Source organism: Amaranthus tricolor, chromosome 3 (genome assembly GCF_026212465.1).
Source record: "Amaranthus tricolor cultivar Red isolate AtriRed21 chromosome 3, ASM2621246v1, whole genome shotgun sequence".
In the NCBI taxonomy this organism is placed as follows: Eukaryota; Viridiplantae; Streptophyta; class Magnoliopsida; order Caryophyllales; family Amaranthaceae; genus Amaranthus; species Amaranthus tricolor.
The window spans coordinates 21,140,350-21,159,583 of NC_080049.1; the positions used below are offsets into that span (position 1 = coordinate 21,140,350).

The 19,234-nt window shown below is 36.3% G+C and overlaps 1 protein-coding gene across 1 annotated transcript; it reads right to left on the reverse strand.

The window, feature by feature from the left end:
* Window positions 1-18,998, reverse strand: LOC130808450 (uncharacterized). The gene is made up of 7 exons (XM_057673927.1): window positions 18,681-18,998; window positions 17,820-18,524; window positions 17,577-17,717; window positions 1,016-1,027; window positions 480-556; window positions 283-335; window positions 1-77 (listed from the first exon to the last, which is right to left on the reverse strand). The coding sequence occupies exons 1-7, from the start codon at window positions 18,996-18,998 to the stop codon at window positions 1-3; spliced, it is 1,383 nt and encodes a 460-aa protein (XP_057529910.1).
* Window positions 18,999-19,234: the final 236 nt, after the last annotated feature.

The following is a 19,234-nucleotide window of genomic DNA, read 5'->3' on the forward strand; positions in this document are numbered from 1 at the left end:
CTAAAGAGGAGACTGATCAAGAGAAACATTGTCCATAAGATGATATAGAGTATTGTGCGCACATTGGAAACGTTCACCTACAAGAAACCAAGAAACAATAAAACAAATAACAATAATAAGAAAACATACCAAGAATTTACATGGTTCACTATCTATGTGATAGTTACATCCAATAGGCACCAAGAACAAACTTTCACTATGTGAAGGAGATCAGTATACAAATATGACAAAGAAGTTTTGCCTTGCTTACCAATACTCTCAATGTGGCTCTCTAGATTATACCTCTCCTCTTAACCCTATATCTAAGTGTTGCAAGTGTTTTTATAGTAAACCACCTTTACGAAGCATAACAATTAACATAACCAATGTTTCTAATTCTGTAGTAAAATTATCATTTTTAGCCTCTGTCAATGCTCAACTCATGCATAAACTAAATATCCGACCAAGTCTCAAATAGAAACTAATTTCCTACTTGTAACCACTCCACAAACTTAGAACACAAGTAATAACTGCTAACAATCTCCACTTGCATCATAAGCCTATGGGTAAGCTCCACCTAGAGATCAACATACCATAGATTCAGGGGTAATAGGTATAACCTTCAAAATCATCATCAACCAATTGTACCCGAGGTAAATAACCAATAATTGAAACCGCACTTCAAAAACTATTTATCTACAGTAAGTTCAACCTACCTTTTTCTAAAATCTGAATTTCCCATGCTTTTTAAATAATAAATGGTGCTTTCTTCTAATGTCACATTCCTATTGAAAATAACCCAAACTTTTGAAGGTGAATAGATTTTAACCTCCTTCACACCATCCATGTACCTTTTCAAAACACCTTTTCAAAACACCTTTTAAGACTCATGAATCCAGCTTACTAAGCAATATAACCAAATATCTTCAAATTTGGAAAATTTAGGTAATTTACCACTCCGCATCTCAAACGAAATTTTAAATTGAATTCTCGAATGAGGACACTTGTTGCTGATATAACAACTTTACTCCAATACCTTTTCCAAGTCCTGCATTAGAAAGCATGCATCGAATTATCGCTAGTAGTACCTGATGTACTCGCTCTGCAATACTTTTTTTCGTGGTGTCTTTTTTAACGGCACGACGCCGACCTATACCTTCATTTGCATAAAACTCATTAAAATCATCTTTACAAAATTTTAGTCATTGTTCGTTCAAATCTTTTTGATAATCTTTCCCTATTGATTTTCCACCAAAGCTTTACTTAAAATCTTTAAAGGCCTCATCTTTAGACTTATGTAATCTAAACTATGTGTATCATGTTTCATCATCAACAAAAATGAAAAAATAGTGGAAAACTCCCATACTTTCAACTCTAGATGGCACCTAGCAGTCTAAGTGGATATTCTTTAGACAAGTATGAAACGAACAATCAGAATCAAGAACTCACATATCAGATATATCACCAACCTAACGAAACTGACTAATGCTAAGTCTGCTTCTAAATTATAGTTCTTCTTTGGATTACTTTGTTACAGTTGCTCAAGATTTGTTCTTTCTTTTCAGGTAATTAAACATAAAGTTTTTCGGTTCATGACAGTGATAACTAGTCTTTTTCTTTCTAGCGCTAGTTCCATCCGTACTATTACCATTACCCAACTAAGCATTGTTATCCTTGTTAACAAATAAAGTTAAGTTTTTTTAGATGTTCTCTTAATGACGTACCTAACTGCATACAAGGCTTAATAATTGTTGTTCAAGGAGTGACTTGTTGGTTACAAATTTTGACATATACAAAGACTCAAACTTTAGCAACATAATTTTACGGCTGTAACCTGATGAACAACCTTTGTAATGATATGATCATCAAGACTTAGAAGGATGGTAGAGTATTGCTTTTCTCCATCGCCTCTAACTGTCCCTGGGTCCACCCGTCTCCAGATCTTGAAGTAGAACACTAGTGGAAAAAAACGTATTTGCTGCTAATCATCTGCTGCAGTTTTTTATATACGCAACAATAAATAGAAAAAAGAATTAGGAAAAAAAATTCAACAAATGCTGTGGTTTTTAACGTGCCCGCAGCATATAACCATCAAAAGCTACGGTTTTTGCTTTGCCCACAGCATATAACCCTCTTCAAAAACGTGCCTTTTAACGTTACAATGCAAAACCTTCATTCTTCATTCTGTTTCATTAAACCTATACGTACTTTTTCATTCTTCAAAAACCCTCCTCAAAAAACGCACGACTGTTTCTTGCTCTTCAATCCCTCTTATTCATCATCTTAGTTCTTGCTCTTCTTCATCATTCTTGCTCTTCTTCATCATCTACTGCTTCAAACGCACGTCTGTACATTGTTGTTGCTCTTCTTAAACCCACGAAAAACCCACGAAATTTGGGCTTAGTTCTTGCTCTTTTTCAAGGTATAATTTTTTAAAGCTTAGTTCTCAAACACATTGTTATTCAAGCTTCATTAATTGTGTTTTAGGGCTTAGTTTTTTTTATACTAATTTTATTTTTTTTCATTGTATAGGTTATACACAACCCAAAACCCACTAAAATTCAAGATATAATTTTCATTTTGATTTTGTAAATTAGGTTTAAATTTATCATAATTTATGAATGTATATGTAGTCGTTGTATTTAAGTTTTAAATTTATCATACATTTCATGTTTTGTTATATTTTTAAGTAATTTCTTCATTTTATTTATAAATGTGTATGTAGTTGTGGTTTTTAAGTTTTAAATTTATCATAATGTTTTTATAGTTTGTAAATTAGGTTTAATTAGGGTTGTTTATGGTTAAATTTATTATTATTAGGATTAAAACAATCTTCTTATTAGAATATACATATTTTATGAACAATTTATAGATTATGATGGTTTATTATTAATATTGTAAATTAGGGTTAAATGAATGATTATTACTTAATTTTGTGGTTAGTTAGAGTTCGTTAAGTATATATGTTAAAAGTTGTTATTAATTTTGTTTTGAATTAATTAATTACACTAATTAGGATGACAAAAGATCGTTCTTTGATGTATGGAAGCATTGAATCGTCAGAATTTATTGATGGCGTATTAGAATTTTGTAGTATTGCGGTTGAACATCAAGTTAGAACAGGGGGAGTTGGTTTTTATTGTCCATGTGTCACTTGTGGCAATGTATCAAAGGTAGATAGTGTTCATATCCTTAAGGAGCACATACTTCAATGTGGGTTTAGGCCTCAATAGCATGTTTTGGTTTGGCATGGTGAGGAGGGAATTTACAACGAGAAAAGTGTTGTTGAGGACGTCAATAATGTGGCCGATGTCAATGAGGATGTAGTAGATCGTGTTGATAGGTATGAGACGGATGAAGAGAATGTCGATGAGGATGTGGATTGTGTTGATGAGATGATGGAGGGGGCCGAGGATGAGTTAGGAAAACGTCCTCATGTTTTTGACTTATTGACAAAGGCTTCTCAAAGGCCTTTGTACCCTAGATGTACAAAGTTCAGCAAACTAACAGCAGTGTTGACAATTTTCAACATTAAGTCAAATTTCAATTGGAGTGACGCTAGTTTCACAATGTTATTAGAAGCGTTAGGTGACATGCTTTTTTAGGGAAATGAACTTCAAAAGTCAACATATTATGCCAAAAAGCTCATGTGTCCTTTCGGCTTAGAGTACCAGAAGATTCATGCATGTCCGAATGATTATGTGTTGTATCGGAAAGAAAACGAGAACTTACAAGAGTGTCCTAGGTGTGGGTTATCCCGCTACAAGCGTAAAGGGGCTTGGGATGCTAAAGGGCCCCCGGCAAAGGTATTGTGGTATCTTCCAATAATACTTAGATTCAAGCGCTTGTTTTCTATAAAGAAAGATGCGTTAAATTTGAGGTGGCATGCAGATAGGGTGAAGAAAGGTCACTTGCTCACACATCCATCTGATTCTCCGGTGTAGAAGAGTATTGATAGGTTGCATAAGACTTTTGGGGATGAAGTTCGTAATTTAAGGCTCGGAATGTGTACGGATGGAATGAACCCATTCGGCAATCTTATTTCTCAACATAGTACTTGGCCGGTACTGTTAGTGATCTATAACTTGCCACCTTGGTTGTGTATGAAACGTAATTACATTATGCTTTCGCTTCTTATCTCGGGTCCTAAACAACCTGGCAATGACATAGATGTATATCTTGCACCTCTCGTTGAGGATTTGAGAAAGATGTGGGATGAAGGCGTTTCCGTGTTTGATGCATATGCTAATAAGGAGTTCACCTTGCGTGCAATGCTTTTATGCATCATTAATGATTTTCTGGCATATGGCAACTTATCGGGGTATAAGAACAAAGGGAAGAAAGCATGCCCAATATGTATCGATGACATGGAATCAACGTGGATTCCTAAGTGCAAACACGTATTCATGCACCATCGCAAGTTCCTCCCACGAGATCACCAATATCGTAAGAAGAAGAAGATGTTCAACGGGGAGGTTAAGGACCGTGTAGCTCGTCGACCGTTAATCGGTTACGAGGTTTATAAACAGGTTAAAGGAGTTGAGACTGTATTTGGTAAAATAGGGCAAATGTAAGGGGGTGAAGACCGATTATAGAAAATAGAATCAATCTTTTGGAAGCTTCCATATTGGAGAGATCTACAGGTTAGGCATTATCTTGACGTTATGCATATAGAGAAAAATGTATGCGATGCCATACTCGGACTCTCATGAATATTCCGGGTAAGACAAAGGATGCTAAGGCCGTGCGAGATTGGTTTGAATGTAAGGGTCTTCGTCCGGAATTGTGGGCACATGTTAAGGTGAGTAAGAAAAGAAATAGAGCTGATGAAGTTGGTGGCAGTAATAAGGGAAAGGGAGATAAGAAGAAGATGAGTAATGACAAAGTTTATTTGCCTCCAGCTTGCTACACATTGTCCAAAGCAGAAAAGCAGGCATTTTGTGAGTCTTTGTATGGCATTAAGGTTCCGTCTGGGTACTCATCCAACATGAAGAGATTTGTGACCCTAAATGGTGAGTTGAAGTTGGGAAACATGAAATCTCATGATTGCCATATAATGATTCAAGTGTTCTTACCAATTGTAATCCGTGGAATACTGCCAAAACATATGAGATATGCTATTATCGAGCTATGTTCGTTCTTCAACACAATTTGTAGTAAAGGTCTTGATCCCTTTAAACTTGATGCTCTTCAAGTCGACGTGATTGTAACTTTATGCAAGTTTGAGATGTATTTTCCACCTTCTTTCTTTGACATAATGGTTCATCTTATTGTCCATCTCGTTCGTGAGATCAAGCTTTTGGGTCCAGTTTTTTTTAAGGTGGTGTTATCCTTTTAAAAGACACATGGGTGTTATACAAAACAAGGTGAGGAATCCAGCACAACCCGAGGGGAGTATGATTCAAGGCACTGTGAGCGATGAGATTAGTAACTTTATAGCTGAGTATTTGGCCATGGCAAAGCCTATTGGACTTCCACCTCTCGACATGAAGGAAGGCTTGAGGGAAAAGGAACAATTGGCTCCAAATCGATCACACCTCCTCGAGACAGTCTTCTACAAGCACACTTATATGTGTTGCATCATATTCCTAAAGTCCATCCTTTTTTGAGTGAGCATTAGATATATTGCGCCCAAAATAACCTTGTAAAGGGGATAGGGGATTGAGGCAGTTGCATAACAAGACGTTTATTGATTGGTTTCATAATCGAGTAATAAGTGAAGAACTCAATGGTATATCTGAAATTGTTAAGTGGTTAGCTTTTGGTCCTTGTGATGATATCAACAAATAAGAGGGTTACGATGTCAATGGCTTCACATTTTGGACTGAGGGTCAAGATAAGAAGTCATCTTATCTACAGAATAGTGGGATTTCTATTTTGGCATCATCTATATTTTACGCGAGTGCCAAGGATCAATCACCGATGCTAAATTGGTATACTACGGGTGGGTACATGAAATATGGGAGCTTGACTACTATACTTTCACTATTGGTCTTTTCAAATGTAAGTGGGTAGATAATAATCGACGATGCATAAAAAATGACGACCTTTGTGGATTCACTCTTGTAAGTTGCGATTTTAAGGTTTTTTAAGCTTTTTTGGCACTTTTGCGCATAAAGTAGCTCAAACTTGGTTCGTTTTGCACGAAATTTGGCAAACAACACTATTTGGTATATATATTATTGTGTTGAAGTGGTTAGAATTGAAAACCATAGTCATATGCTAGAAATTATGTGCTAAGTTGCAATTTTAAGGGTTTTTAAGCTTTTTTGGCACTTTTGCGCATAAAGTAGCTCAAACTTGGTTTGTTTTGCACGAAACTTGGCACACAACACTATTCGGTATATATTATTGTGTTGAAGTGGTTAGAATTCTAAATCATAGTCATATGTTAGAAATTACGTGTTAAATTGTGATTTTAAGGGTTTTTAAGCTTTTTTGCCACTTTGGCGCATAAAGTAGCTCAAACTTGGTTTGTTTTGCACGAAATTTGGCACACAACACTATTTGGTATATATTATTGTGTTGAAGTGGTTAGAATTGAAAATCATAGTCATATGCTTGAAATTACGTGCTAAGTTGCGATTTTAAGAGATTTTTAAGCTTTTTTGGCACTAACATCTATTTTTCTCTTAGTGCTTTCGACAAGATTATAATACCGTTGATTGCGGCTACTACACTCTCAAATACATGGACGATAACTTACAATCCGTGAAGGAGGTTGGAGTCGAAAACATTGATGCCGTAAGTATTTGTTACTTTCTTAAATTATAATATTATTATGTATTTACTATTGGTAAATATATAATGTTTATGTATCATTTAATTTAATATTATACTATAGGTTTTATACGACACTCCAAGGGAAACATGCCCTTTGAGAGATGGGGAAATGCACGAATTGAAAGACAAGATTGCCGCGTATCTTGATAATTTTTGTTCTTGGTAAATAATGTAATTAGTTTAGATTTATGACTTTAATTTGTATATGTATGTAGTACATATTATTATATATACGATCGAGAGTTTACAAAGAGATTATTGGTGATAATTGGTGATTATCATTGGATTATTACATTGTACATTGATCATTGGATTATTTATTAATATTAAACGAAAAAAGAAAAAAAAAAAAAAATATATATATATATATATATATATATATATATATATATATATATATATATATATATATATATATATGCTGCGGGCCTCACAAAACCGCACCATATAGTGTAAGACTATATGCTGCGGTTTACACTATATGCTGCGGTTTTGTGAGGCCCGCAGCATATAGTCTTTTTTTGTGCTGCGGTTTTAAATCGCATCATATCAAATAGGCCATCTACTGCTATCACTAATGCTTGGGGCCTCAACCGCAACATATTATGGCAAAAAAACCGCAGCAAATGAACTTTTTTCCACTAGTGGAAGCCGGACGTTTAGGGATCAACAAACACCAAATTCTCTGTTGTTTTACAAAGCCCTTCATTTTTAATTGTCACAGACTGAAACTAATCTTGCTTGTAAATTTCTCAATTCTAATTTTTGAATCTATAACCATTCTTTTCGTAAAAAAAACACTGCAATGTTGTAATTTGTGCTCTTGTTGCCAATTGTTGTGCATACAATTAAGCGTTCACCCAAAAATAATAATGAAAAACTAAAACAAATAACAATAATAAGAAAAACACCCCTGTTTCGGTAATGAAACGAGGAAGTGAAGAAGACACTTACAATACTGTGAATGGAAGCGTGGTTTGGAACGGCGACTCGTGGAAGGAAGCGGCTTGGATTCCTACAACACAACACGTTAGCCTTGTCCGGGGGGTGATCTCCCGGAATACCCCTCCGACGCTCAAGTTAGAACGTAAATCGAAAACTAATGAATGAACGATTGCAGAATGAATGCAAGAGGAAATTGAGATTTCTAATGTTAGTGTTTGGGCAGGCTAAGGGTGTAACAATTTGAATATTTCGTGTTTCCCAGAACAATGTATATGCTTTTGAGGTCATTGAGTTTTCAAATTTCTAAGCCGTGACTTATCCTGGTAGAAGGTCGAGAAATGTTTTTCGTCTAGTTGCTTTTGATCATCTCTTCATATTCCAACAATTGGTATCAGAGCTCTGTTCCTCATTTAATCAGGAAACCCTGAGAGCAGTATCCTGTTCCCACAGAGATGTTGAAGATGAACGAGCGCATGGAAGAGGGATACTCCACACAAAGGCCACCCATGTTTGATGGGAAATTCTATACTTACTGGAAAAATGGAATGGAAATCTTCATAAAGGCCGAAAACTATCAAGTTTGGAGAGTTATTGAAGTTGGAGACTTTGAGGTGACGACCATCAACTCCAATAACGAAGCTATTTCAAAACCAATCACTGAATATGAAAAAGAAGATTTTCAAAAGATGGAGATGAACGCTCTTGCTATCAAATTGCTTCACTGTGGTCTTGGACCCAATGAACACAATCGTATAATAGGTTGCAAAACTGCCAAGCAGATTTGGGACCTGCTGGAAGTTACCCATGAAGGTACTAGTGAAGTGAAGCGATCCAAGATTGACCTCCTAATGTCCAAATATGAAAGGTTTGTTATGGAACCTAGAGAGAACATTCAAGAGATGTTCACCAGGTTCACAAATATCACGAATGAATTGGTCTCTCTTGGTAAGATCATTCCCGTTGATGAACAAGTTAGGAAAATACTTAGGAGTCTTCCTCAAGACGAATGCTGGAGAGCTAAGGTCACAGCCATTCAGGAATCGAAAGATTTCACCAAGTTTAATTTGGAAGAGTTGGCTGGTTCCCTCATGACTCATGAATTGCATTTGGGAACAGTTGACAGTTCCCGAAACAAAGGACTGGCTCTGGCAGCAGATGATAGTGAAGAATCAGAAGCTGGGGAAGAGGAAGCTGCTATGTTGGCACGAAAATTCAAAAAATTCTTCAGGAACAGCAGATATGGAAATCAAAGGAATAATAAAGAAAAAGGAACTGCTAACATGAAGAAAAATTTTGAATGCCACAAATGTAAAAGTACTGACCACTTCATCAAAGATTGCCCTCTATGGAAGAATGAGAAGGGCAAGGGAAAGACAAGAGAAGCTGGAAGGATGCCTAAACAAGGAAACTTCAGAACTGATTTTCGAAAAGCTATGATCGCAGCTTGGGGTGATAGTGAAAGCGAAGCTGAAACTGAAGCGCCAATAGAGGAAGAAACCGCAAATCTGTGTCTCATGGCATCTCATGAAGAGTCTAAGGAAAAAGAGGTAATGTCTTCTAGTCTATCTTCTAAACAACTGTCTAATTTAAGTAAGAATAAATTAATCAAATTGCTGTTAGAGACACAAGAAAAGTTGAATGAAAAAACAACTAAGTGTCTCCAAATTGAGAAAGACCTTAACTTAAGTAAAGATCACATCTCATACCTAAATTCCTTTAGGATCGATGTGCAAAGTAGATTTTTTAATTTGTTAGATAAGAATATCATTTTAAAAGAACAATTGGAGAAATTAAAGCAGGATTTCGTTATTCTTAACATTGAATTAAATCAAAACAAATTGCTAGGATTAAAATTGGTTGAAAATGATAAAACCACTCATGTGTTTAGCACGGAATTTCAAGAAATAAAATTAAAATTAGAATCATATGAAGAAGAAAATAAGTTTCTAAAAGATCAAATTAACTTAAGAGGAAAAGGGAAAATCAATGAAATTCCCAAATGGATTCTAAATGCTAAAACCAAGAGTAAAGAAGGTCTAGGTTATGTTAAGAATGAAAAAAGGAAAAAGGTCTATGTAGATCTCCCTAGTAGTAAAATCTGTTCCTTTTGTGGTAAAAATGGACACCTAAAATATCAATGTGTAAAAAGGGAACATCACACTAAAGCAAATGAAACTTATGTCGAATGCATATGGATTGAGAAACATGATTCAAATTTAATCGACAGGGAACCCAAGGCTGACTGGGTTCCTAAAACTAACCATTAGTTTGCTTTACAGGCTCAAGTGAGGGGGAACAACTCATGGTATCTCGACAGTGGGTATTCCAAGCACATGACGGGTGACAAATCAAGATTTCTCTCACTTGAAGCGTATGATGGGGGAACTGTAACCTTCGGTGATAATATGAAGGGTGAAATAATCGCCAAAGGAAAAGTTGGAAGATCAAGCTCCCATGCCATTGACAATGTATTTTTAGTCGAGAATCTAAAACACAATCTTTTAAGTATTTCTCAATTTTGTGACAAAGGTAACTCTGTTAAGTTTACTTCTGAACGATGTATAATTTCTAGGAACAACACAGGAGACCCTGTACTAGAGGGAATCAGAAAGGGAACACCTATGTGGTGGACCTGGACACTGTTCCCAGAAACAGTCTAACGTGTTTAAGTGTTATAGAAGAAGACCCACTTCTTTGGCACAAGCGTCTAGGTCATGCTAGCTATTCATTAATTAACACCTTAAGATCAAAAGACCTAGTAAGAGGATTACCAGCAATAAAATTCCTCAAAAATAAAATTTGTGATCCTTGTGCTAAAGGAAAACAAGTGCGGTCATCCTTTAAATCAAAGTTTCTGGTGACAACTTCTAGACCATTAGAATTAATTCATATGGATCTATGTGGACCTATGAGAACACAAAGTCGTAGTGGCAAAAGATATGTGTTTGTCACAGTTGATGATTTTAGTAGATTTACTTGGACCTTATTTTTAGCAAGCAAAGATGAAGCTTTCGATGAGTTTGTATCTTTTGCAAATAAAATACAAAAATCTACCAATAATTTAATTGTTCACATTAGATCGGATCATGGCAAAGAATTTGAAAACTCACAATTCATGAATTATTGTAATGAACATGGTATAAATCATAATTTTTCCGCTCGTAGAACACCACAACAAAATGGAGTGGTGGAAAGGAAGAATAGAACCTTAGAAGAAATGGCTAGGACCATGTTGATTGCTAGTGGTCTACCTAGGAATTTTTGGGCCGAGGCCGTTAATACTGCATGCTATATTTTGAATCGTGTGTTAATAAGACCAATCACCTCTAAGACACCCTATGAATTACTCAAAGGTGTTAAACCAAATATTTCCTATTTTCGTGTGTTTGGATGCAAATGTTTTGTTCATGTGAATGGTAAACGAAATATAGGTAAGTTTGATGAAAGAAGTGATGAAGCAGTATTCCTCCGTTATTCATCACATAGCAAAGCTTACAGAGTTTATAATAAGAGAACAATGTGTGTAGAGGAATCTATTCACATAATTTTTGATGAAACTAACTTTTCAACAAGTGAACAGGAAACAAATAATATTAAAATAGGTCTTGCAAATTTAGAAGATGATGATGAAGAAGTTAAAATGCAAGATCTAGGAACAGCAGGTGAACAGCCAATACAAGAAGAGGCAGGAGAAACTGACCAAATCCAGGAACTGCCAGCACAACAGGACCAGCGGACTGTTCCCAATCCAACTGTTCCCACAGATGACCAAGATGATCCAGTAGCTGAACAAAATGCAAATCAAGATGCTGAATCAGAACATGCTACTATTCCCTCCAGAGAATTTGTGCCTAAACCTTGGAAATACCAAAGTTATCATCCTCTTGATCTGATTATAAGTGATATGAATAAGGGAACACAAACCAGATCTCAACTGAGAAACTTTTGTGCACATTTTGCGTTCCTATCATCACTTGAACCCAAAAATCACGAAGAAGCTCTAAAGGATTTCCGAATGGATAATAGCTATGCAAGATGAATTAAATGAATTTGAAAGAAATAAGGTATGGCACTTGGAACCCAAACCAAAACACAAGAAGGTAATTGGTCTGAAATGGGTATTTCGGAATAAGCTAGATGAGCATGGAATAATTGTAAGAAACAAAGCAAGACTCGTGGTCAAAGGGTACAATCAACAAGAAGGTATTGATTATACCGAGACATTTGCTCCGGTAGCAAGGTTAGAGGCCATTAGAATTTTAATTTCTTTTGCTGCATTTATGAATTTTAAATTATATCAAATGGATGTGAAATGTGCTTTCTTAAATGGATTTCTTGATGAAGAAGTGTTTGTTGAACAACCTCCAGGTTTTGAGAATACCTCTTGTCCTGATCATGTCTACAAGCTTGATAAAGCTCTATATGGCTTAAAGCAAGCTCCTAGGCAATGGTATGAAAGACTGTCAAAGTTTTTAATACAAAATAATTTTGTTAGAGGAAAAATCGACAAAACCTTGTTCTTTAAGAATAAAGGTTCTCATATTTTGGTTGTTCAAATTTATGTTGATGATATTATTTTTGGTGCTACTAATGATTTATTATGTAAGGAATTTGCTAACCTAATGGGCACAGAATTTGAAATGAGCATGATGGGAGAACTAAATTTCTTCCTTGGTTTACAAATTAAACAAATTGAAAATGGTATTTTTATTCATCAACAAAAATACATAAAAGAACTTCTAAAGAAATATGGACTAAGCAACGCTAAAACCAACCATACACCAATGGCTACAAATGTTAGATTAGATGAAGACCTAAAAGGAACTAACGTAGATCAAACAATGTATCGAGGCATGATAGGTTCCTTATTATATCTAACTGCAAGTAGACCCGATATTTCATTTAGTGTTGGTTTATGTGCTGGATTTCAATCAAATCCTAAAGAATCACATCTCACGGCAGTCAAACGAATTTTAAGATATTTAAAGAGAACAGACGACTTGTCCTTATTTTATCCTAAAAGTGATGTTTATGATTTAAAAGGTTTTAGTGATGCAGATTATGCAGGTGATCTAGTTAATAGAAAAAGCACGTCAGGTATGGTACAATTTCTTGGCTCTTGTTTAGTTTCATGGAAATCCAAGAAACAAAACACGGTTGCATTATCCACAGCCGAAGCTGAATACGTGGCAGCAGCAGCTTGCTGTTCCCAAATGCTTTGGATAAAACAGCAACTAAGAGATTTTGGTATTAAATTTGAATGTGTTCCTATTTATTGTGATAATACCAGTGCCATATGTATATCTAAAGATCCAGTGCATCATTCACGAGCTAAACATATACATATTAGACATCATTTTCTTAAGGATAATGTAGAAAACAAAAATATTATATTAAAGCATGTTAATACTAATGAACAAGTTGCAGACATTCTGACCAAACCACTTCCAAGAGAACAATATGAAAAGATGAGATTGGAACTTGGTATGATCAAGCTTCACTAAAGTTGGTTGCATAAAATTTCCAATGAAGCATCATGAAAAAAAAGGGTCAGGAATCAACCTCAAAATTTTGATTGAAAATCAATTATTGCATGGATCAGGTAAACACGTAATGAAGTTTGTACTATGAATATTTTCTTGTTTGCATGTTGTTAGTTTGATCAGACCACAGCAATATGTTCGTTATTTTCTTTATAATTTTTTATATATCATAATTCATCATTTTTTTTTCATTTTGTTTTCATATTTTACTTTAATATTCATAATTTATTCATATTTCACATTTTTCTTAAAAATGTACGGCCAACTAAAATTAAAAACAATAGGAAACGGTTTTCAATCCCATCACTTTAAAATTCTTCCATATCAAACGCAATGATTAGAATATTAAAGGATTGGACTTGAGGTAACCGTCACTTCACCACTTTATTAACCTTTCCCGTACTTCACACTTCACACGTCTTCTTCAAAAACCGTCTCAAGAAACCGTCCCCCTTCTTCTTTCAACCTTTCAAAATTCAAACATGAAAACTCCAAAATCAAGCAAGAAAACGCCTAAATCAGGAAAGAAAGCCTCTAAATCTCACCAAAACATCCAGCCAAAACCCTTAAAAATTGTTCATCCACCCCCATTATTGAACGCTGCACCATCACCATCCCAAGAAACCACTGAAAATGTTGGAACAAAACGCAAAATATTCTCACCAAAAAGTGAATCATCCTCCAAAGCGGTCAAGCGTTTGAAGCAAGTTGATCCTAACAGTGCTGAAGAGATTGCAAAGGAAATGTCTGTCGGATTTGGGGTAGATAAGTACTAGTATGACTCTACACACTTTCCTCAACTTCATACTATTTTAAAATTTCAAGAATGGGAGGTTTTGATGACTGAGTATAGTTGTAATACCATTTTCCCAAACATTATGCGAGAGTTTATTTCAAACTTCTCCAATGAATGTGGAATGTGTTCTAGTATGGTTAGGAACATGAAATTAGAGTTTAACAGCGCTTTGTTGGCAGAATGGTTCAATATTCCGAATGTTGGTTTTGATACATACTGTGTTGGTACTAAGATAGTTTTTTCTGGAATAAATGAAAAAACGATTTTTAAGTATTTAGGGGTTGAACAAAAAAGGGGTAAAATCAGTCACAATGTCTTGTCTCCATTGCATAAATTACTCTATAATGTAGCACGAAGATTCATCTTGCCCCGAAACTCTAAGAGGAGTGAGGTGAGTCTACGTGATGCGACTTTGATTTATTGCATGGATAATCAAATAAAAATAAATTTTCCATCTTTGATGATATCACATTTATCTGACTGCATTGAGAAGAAGAATGTTGTGGGCTATGGTGGGCTGTTGACATGGATTTTTCGTAAGCTTAGGGTACCATTGGATGGGCTGGAGTTCCCAATGGGTCCCAATATGAAAATTGGTGCACGGTGTCTGAAAAATTTGCATCTCAAATTAAATGATGAAGGGGTGTTAATAAACGAATCAGAAGAAATAATTGATGTAGGTTCTGATGAGGAGGAAATGGAGGAAGAAGAAGAAGAAATTAAAAAAGAAGTAAAAATAAAGAAAGAAAAAGGAGAAGAAAAAGAAGAAGAAAAAGAAAAAGAAAAAGAAAAAGATGAAGAAGTAGAGGAGGAAGAACAAGGACATGTTCCCACTGAAGAAGGAAAAGAGAGGGAACAGGAGGAGGGGACAAGAACTAAGGGGGAACAAGGAGAGGAAAAAGCTTTAGGAGAAGAAGTGCCTCATGATCTCTATCATGATTCCAGTGATGAAGAGGTTGAGATTGCATTAAGGAGGAAGGGTAAAGCTATTCAAAGGAAGAGTAGGAGGCTTGCTTCAAAACAAAAGGCTGTAACGGTTGATGATATCACTTCTGAAACCATTCCTGAACCTACTTCAAACGAACCTCTCTCACCCAAGCCAACCACTCCACCACCAAATCAAACTTCATCACCACCTCCATCACCTATTCACTTTACACCACCACCATTTCCATCATCTCCTGGTATTGGTTGTGCTGATCCTATTCCTACAGCATCCTCACATTCTGTTCTCTCCAAGCTTAATGATCTACAATCTCAATTCAGTGCTTTTCAAGATGAAGTTCATGTGTCACTCGCTTCAATTGTTGATCAACTGACCATGATGGAACATCGTCTTGGTGCAAAGTTGGATACAGTAGAAGTGCAGACCGAATATGTGGACGAAGAAGAGACTGCCCCTTGAACCCTCTCCCTATGTTTTTAAGAATTGATTGGCTGTTACATTTCACAAACAATTTCACCTTTTACTTTGTACCATCTGGGGTACATTGTTGTTGTTACGTTGAACATTTGCTATTTTTCTTTGCTTTTATTAATGGTCTGTGACAACTAACTATATGCAGGTTTGATTATTGTTCATGGCACTTACTTTTATTATTGTTTCTTGCTTTCATCACTGACAAATCTATATGGTTTGTGCTGAGGTTTGATAACCCCTAATTCTTTTTGATTGATGACAAAAGGGGGAAGATTATGCACAAACTTAAGAAGAGCAGTGAATACACAGTAACATATCTTGGTTGATTTATATTGTTTCTTATTGATGATAATGTGTTGTGTTTATGCTTTAATGTTATTGATGATAATGTGTTCTTATTGATGATAATGTGCTGAGCTTATGCTAGCTTAATGATCATCTGTGTTTTCAAGTTGATGGATATTTACTTGTTTTTGTAAATTTGTTTTCAAGTTGTTTTTGGTTGAAAATACTTAATAATTTGTGTTAGTTTTATTATGTTAGTTTAATTATGTCAGTTTAATTAATTTCAGTTTATTTCATTTAAGTTTTAGTTTAATTAATTTTGAAATATTATGGAGTAAATTGTTTTATTGTGAATGCTTGGTAAATTATATTGTAACGAGTTGATTTGCTAAGTTATTTAGAGTTGCTTTAATCTCTAGTATGCTCTAAGAATTTTGTTTTACTCTATTTTACTTAAGTTTGTTTATAAATTTTGTCCTCATCAAAAAGGGGGAATTTGTTGGCCTCTTAAGGTTTTGATGATGACTTCACTTTTAAATAAACAAACATATTTTTAGAGATTGTTTTGTAGGTATATATCCGATTTAGTTTGAATCGTTGATAAAGCCTATGACTTGGTTCGTGAAAGATGTACATGTCTTAATATGTCCAAGATGTTAGATAAGTGTTATAATGTTCAAAGTAGACGTACAGTCTACTGTTCCTAAAATGAACATTTTAACTGAAGTTGAAGCTGGAGACAGTACGTTGTTCCTACGTAGCAGGTCTGGAGAATAACATCGACTGGAAAATTGCGAATAAATTATTTTCTGTTTTTAAGTTGATGTAATGGTTAAGAATTAATTTAATTGCTTAAATTAATTAGTAAGTTAATTGGCAAATCTATTTTTAGGTTTTCTAAAAATAGCCCAAGACTTTTTCTTCATTAGATTTAGATCTCCTATTTTTTAGGATCTTATGTTTTTAACTCCTATGCTATTTTTAGCATAAGGAAACTGATTTTTCTTTGAGCAAATAACAGCCGGACACTTTCATAATTCCACCACCTTTTATTTTGAGAACGTGGGGGTAGTGGGAGGTATGTCTGAGGAAACTGCTGGCTGTTCCCACTATAAATAGAAGGGACTTTGCTCAAACCATGTATCAATCTAAGAGGATCCAAGAGTGTCCATAAAAGGGAGATCATCTTAAGAAAAATATTTTCAGTTTTCTAATGCCAATTAATTTATTATATTTTTCTTAAGTACTTATCTTAATTTTTAATCTCTTGAGAATTGGCCTTGTAAGGGTTAATGAGTGTTTTGTTGTAATTAGACTTGTGGGAAGTCTAAGGGAATAGAGAAGAGAAACGTGAGAAGAGAAAGAGAAGGAGAAAGTAGAGAAAGAGAATTAGGCCTAGAGTAGAGAAGCTTCAAGTGAAGCAAACATTGTTTTGTGTAATTGTAATTGATTGCCTAAACATAGTGAGAATTTTGAAATCCTGGGGGGTCGTGGTTTTTCCTTCTTATTAGGCCAAGAAGGTTTCCACGTAAAATCTTTGTCTCCTTTTTATTTCTTGCTTCTTAAGTTTAAGTTTTATTTTGTTTGCTAAAATTCCGCAAGTTAGAGCAAAAACGTAGTACAACTCAATACACAACAATTCACCCCCCCCTCTTGTTGCTTTTGATCATCTCTTCATTTTCCAACAGTCCCCTTTGAGTATACCCACTTGCCCATCATCCCGCTCAAACTGAAGCAAGAGTTGATGAGGGAAGATTGCAGCTTTGATTTTATTGATGAGCGGAAGCCCCATGATGGCGTTGTAGGGGAATGTGAGATCCACAACCGTGAATCGTATAGGCATCGTTCTACTTTTGTCCTTCTCCCCTACTCGTACGGGGAGTACGATGGTACCCAATGGAACGACCTGGTTTCCCCCAAACCCGATTAAAGGTTTATCAAGGGGTTGCAAGTGTTTTTCTTCAAACTGCATTTTCCTTAGGCAATCCATTGTTAGAAGATCAGCCGTACTTCCGGTATCTACAAGTACCCTTTTGACTTTCATTTGCCCAATTTTCAAAGTGACCACCAGAGGGTCAGTATGTGGTTGTTGCAGCATTTGAGAGGTCGTGGCATCGAATTTCATGACCGGCCCACTGGATGTGGTCATTGGAGGTCCCTTCAGCAAAGTATGGACGCTATGTTTTGCGGCGCGGATGGTGGGATATTCCTCAGTGTATCCACCGAAAATCAGGTTGATAGTCCCCTGAGTGTTGGAACTTTCGCGCCTGGCCTCATCCCTTCCGGGGAATCTGCGTCTTTGGTGCCACGACTTTCTCTCGGCTTCTTTTGCTACATAGTCTCCCTTGTTGATGAACCTTGATAGTTTCCCTTCATCAGCCAATTGGTGTAGGATACGTTTAAGTTCACGGCATTGGGCCAAAGTGTGGCCGTGTTCTTTGTGGTAGTCACACCACAGATTGAAGTTGCGACGGTTGGAGGGGGTGTTAGTAGGAGGCGGAGTTGGCAATTCATTGCGGATGGCATAGAATATGTCTTTCCTGTTGCGGTTGAACATCGGGTCATTGCCTCCATCGAGTATACTCCGCGTCCTTGTTTCCCCTTCCGTGACGTACACATGTCTGGATCGTGGAGGCCCCATATCTGACGGAGGCTCCGGACGACGTGGAGGGTAGTTTCTTTCTCTCCTCAATGCTTGTTCCTCTCTGTTTCTCGAGGATTGATTGGCAATGGGGTCCTTCTTATCAGACCTCCGTTTTTTAGGATCATGGGCCTGACATATTTCAGAGGCCGTGACATAGCTTTAGCATTACTTCATAGCCTCCGCGTATGTCTTCACTTGACTTTCGACCAACTGGAACTTCAGCCGTTGGGCCTTCATTCCGTTGATCAGGGCGTTTAATGCAACCGATTCTTCCAAATCGGTTACCTCCAGCACCGCCTCATGAAACTTTTTTAGATAGGATGATATGGACTCCCCTTCTAATTGCGTGATGCTGAGTAGATGGAAATTTGATTTCTCCTGCCTTCTGGAAGCTATAAAGTGGCCCAGGAACTTCTCTTCCAGTTGGGCAAAGTTATGTATACTTCCTCCTGGAAGGGAGGTATACCATGTCAGCGCTACTCCCGTAAGAGTAGTCGGGAAGAACTTGCACCACAACAACGGGTCATTGGTATACAGCAACATCAAGTTTTTGTAGGCCATCAGGTGTTCCTCCGGGCAGGACGTTCCATCGAAGGCCGCCATGTTCGGAATCTTTATCTTCCCATTACTGGGGGTATTTAGTATCATCGGGGCCAATGGAGAGATTATGGGTATAAGTTTTCCAGAAAGGCTACTTTTGCCGGCCTCATTCCGCGGCATGGTGATGCGGCGGCTAGACTCCGCGGCTTGGGCTTGCTTTCTTTCTTCCCTCCTTTTATCCACCAATGATTAGACGCTTTCAGACGTCTTTTGTCTCTTACTTTCTAGGAAGGTGCAGA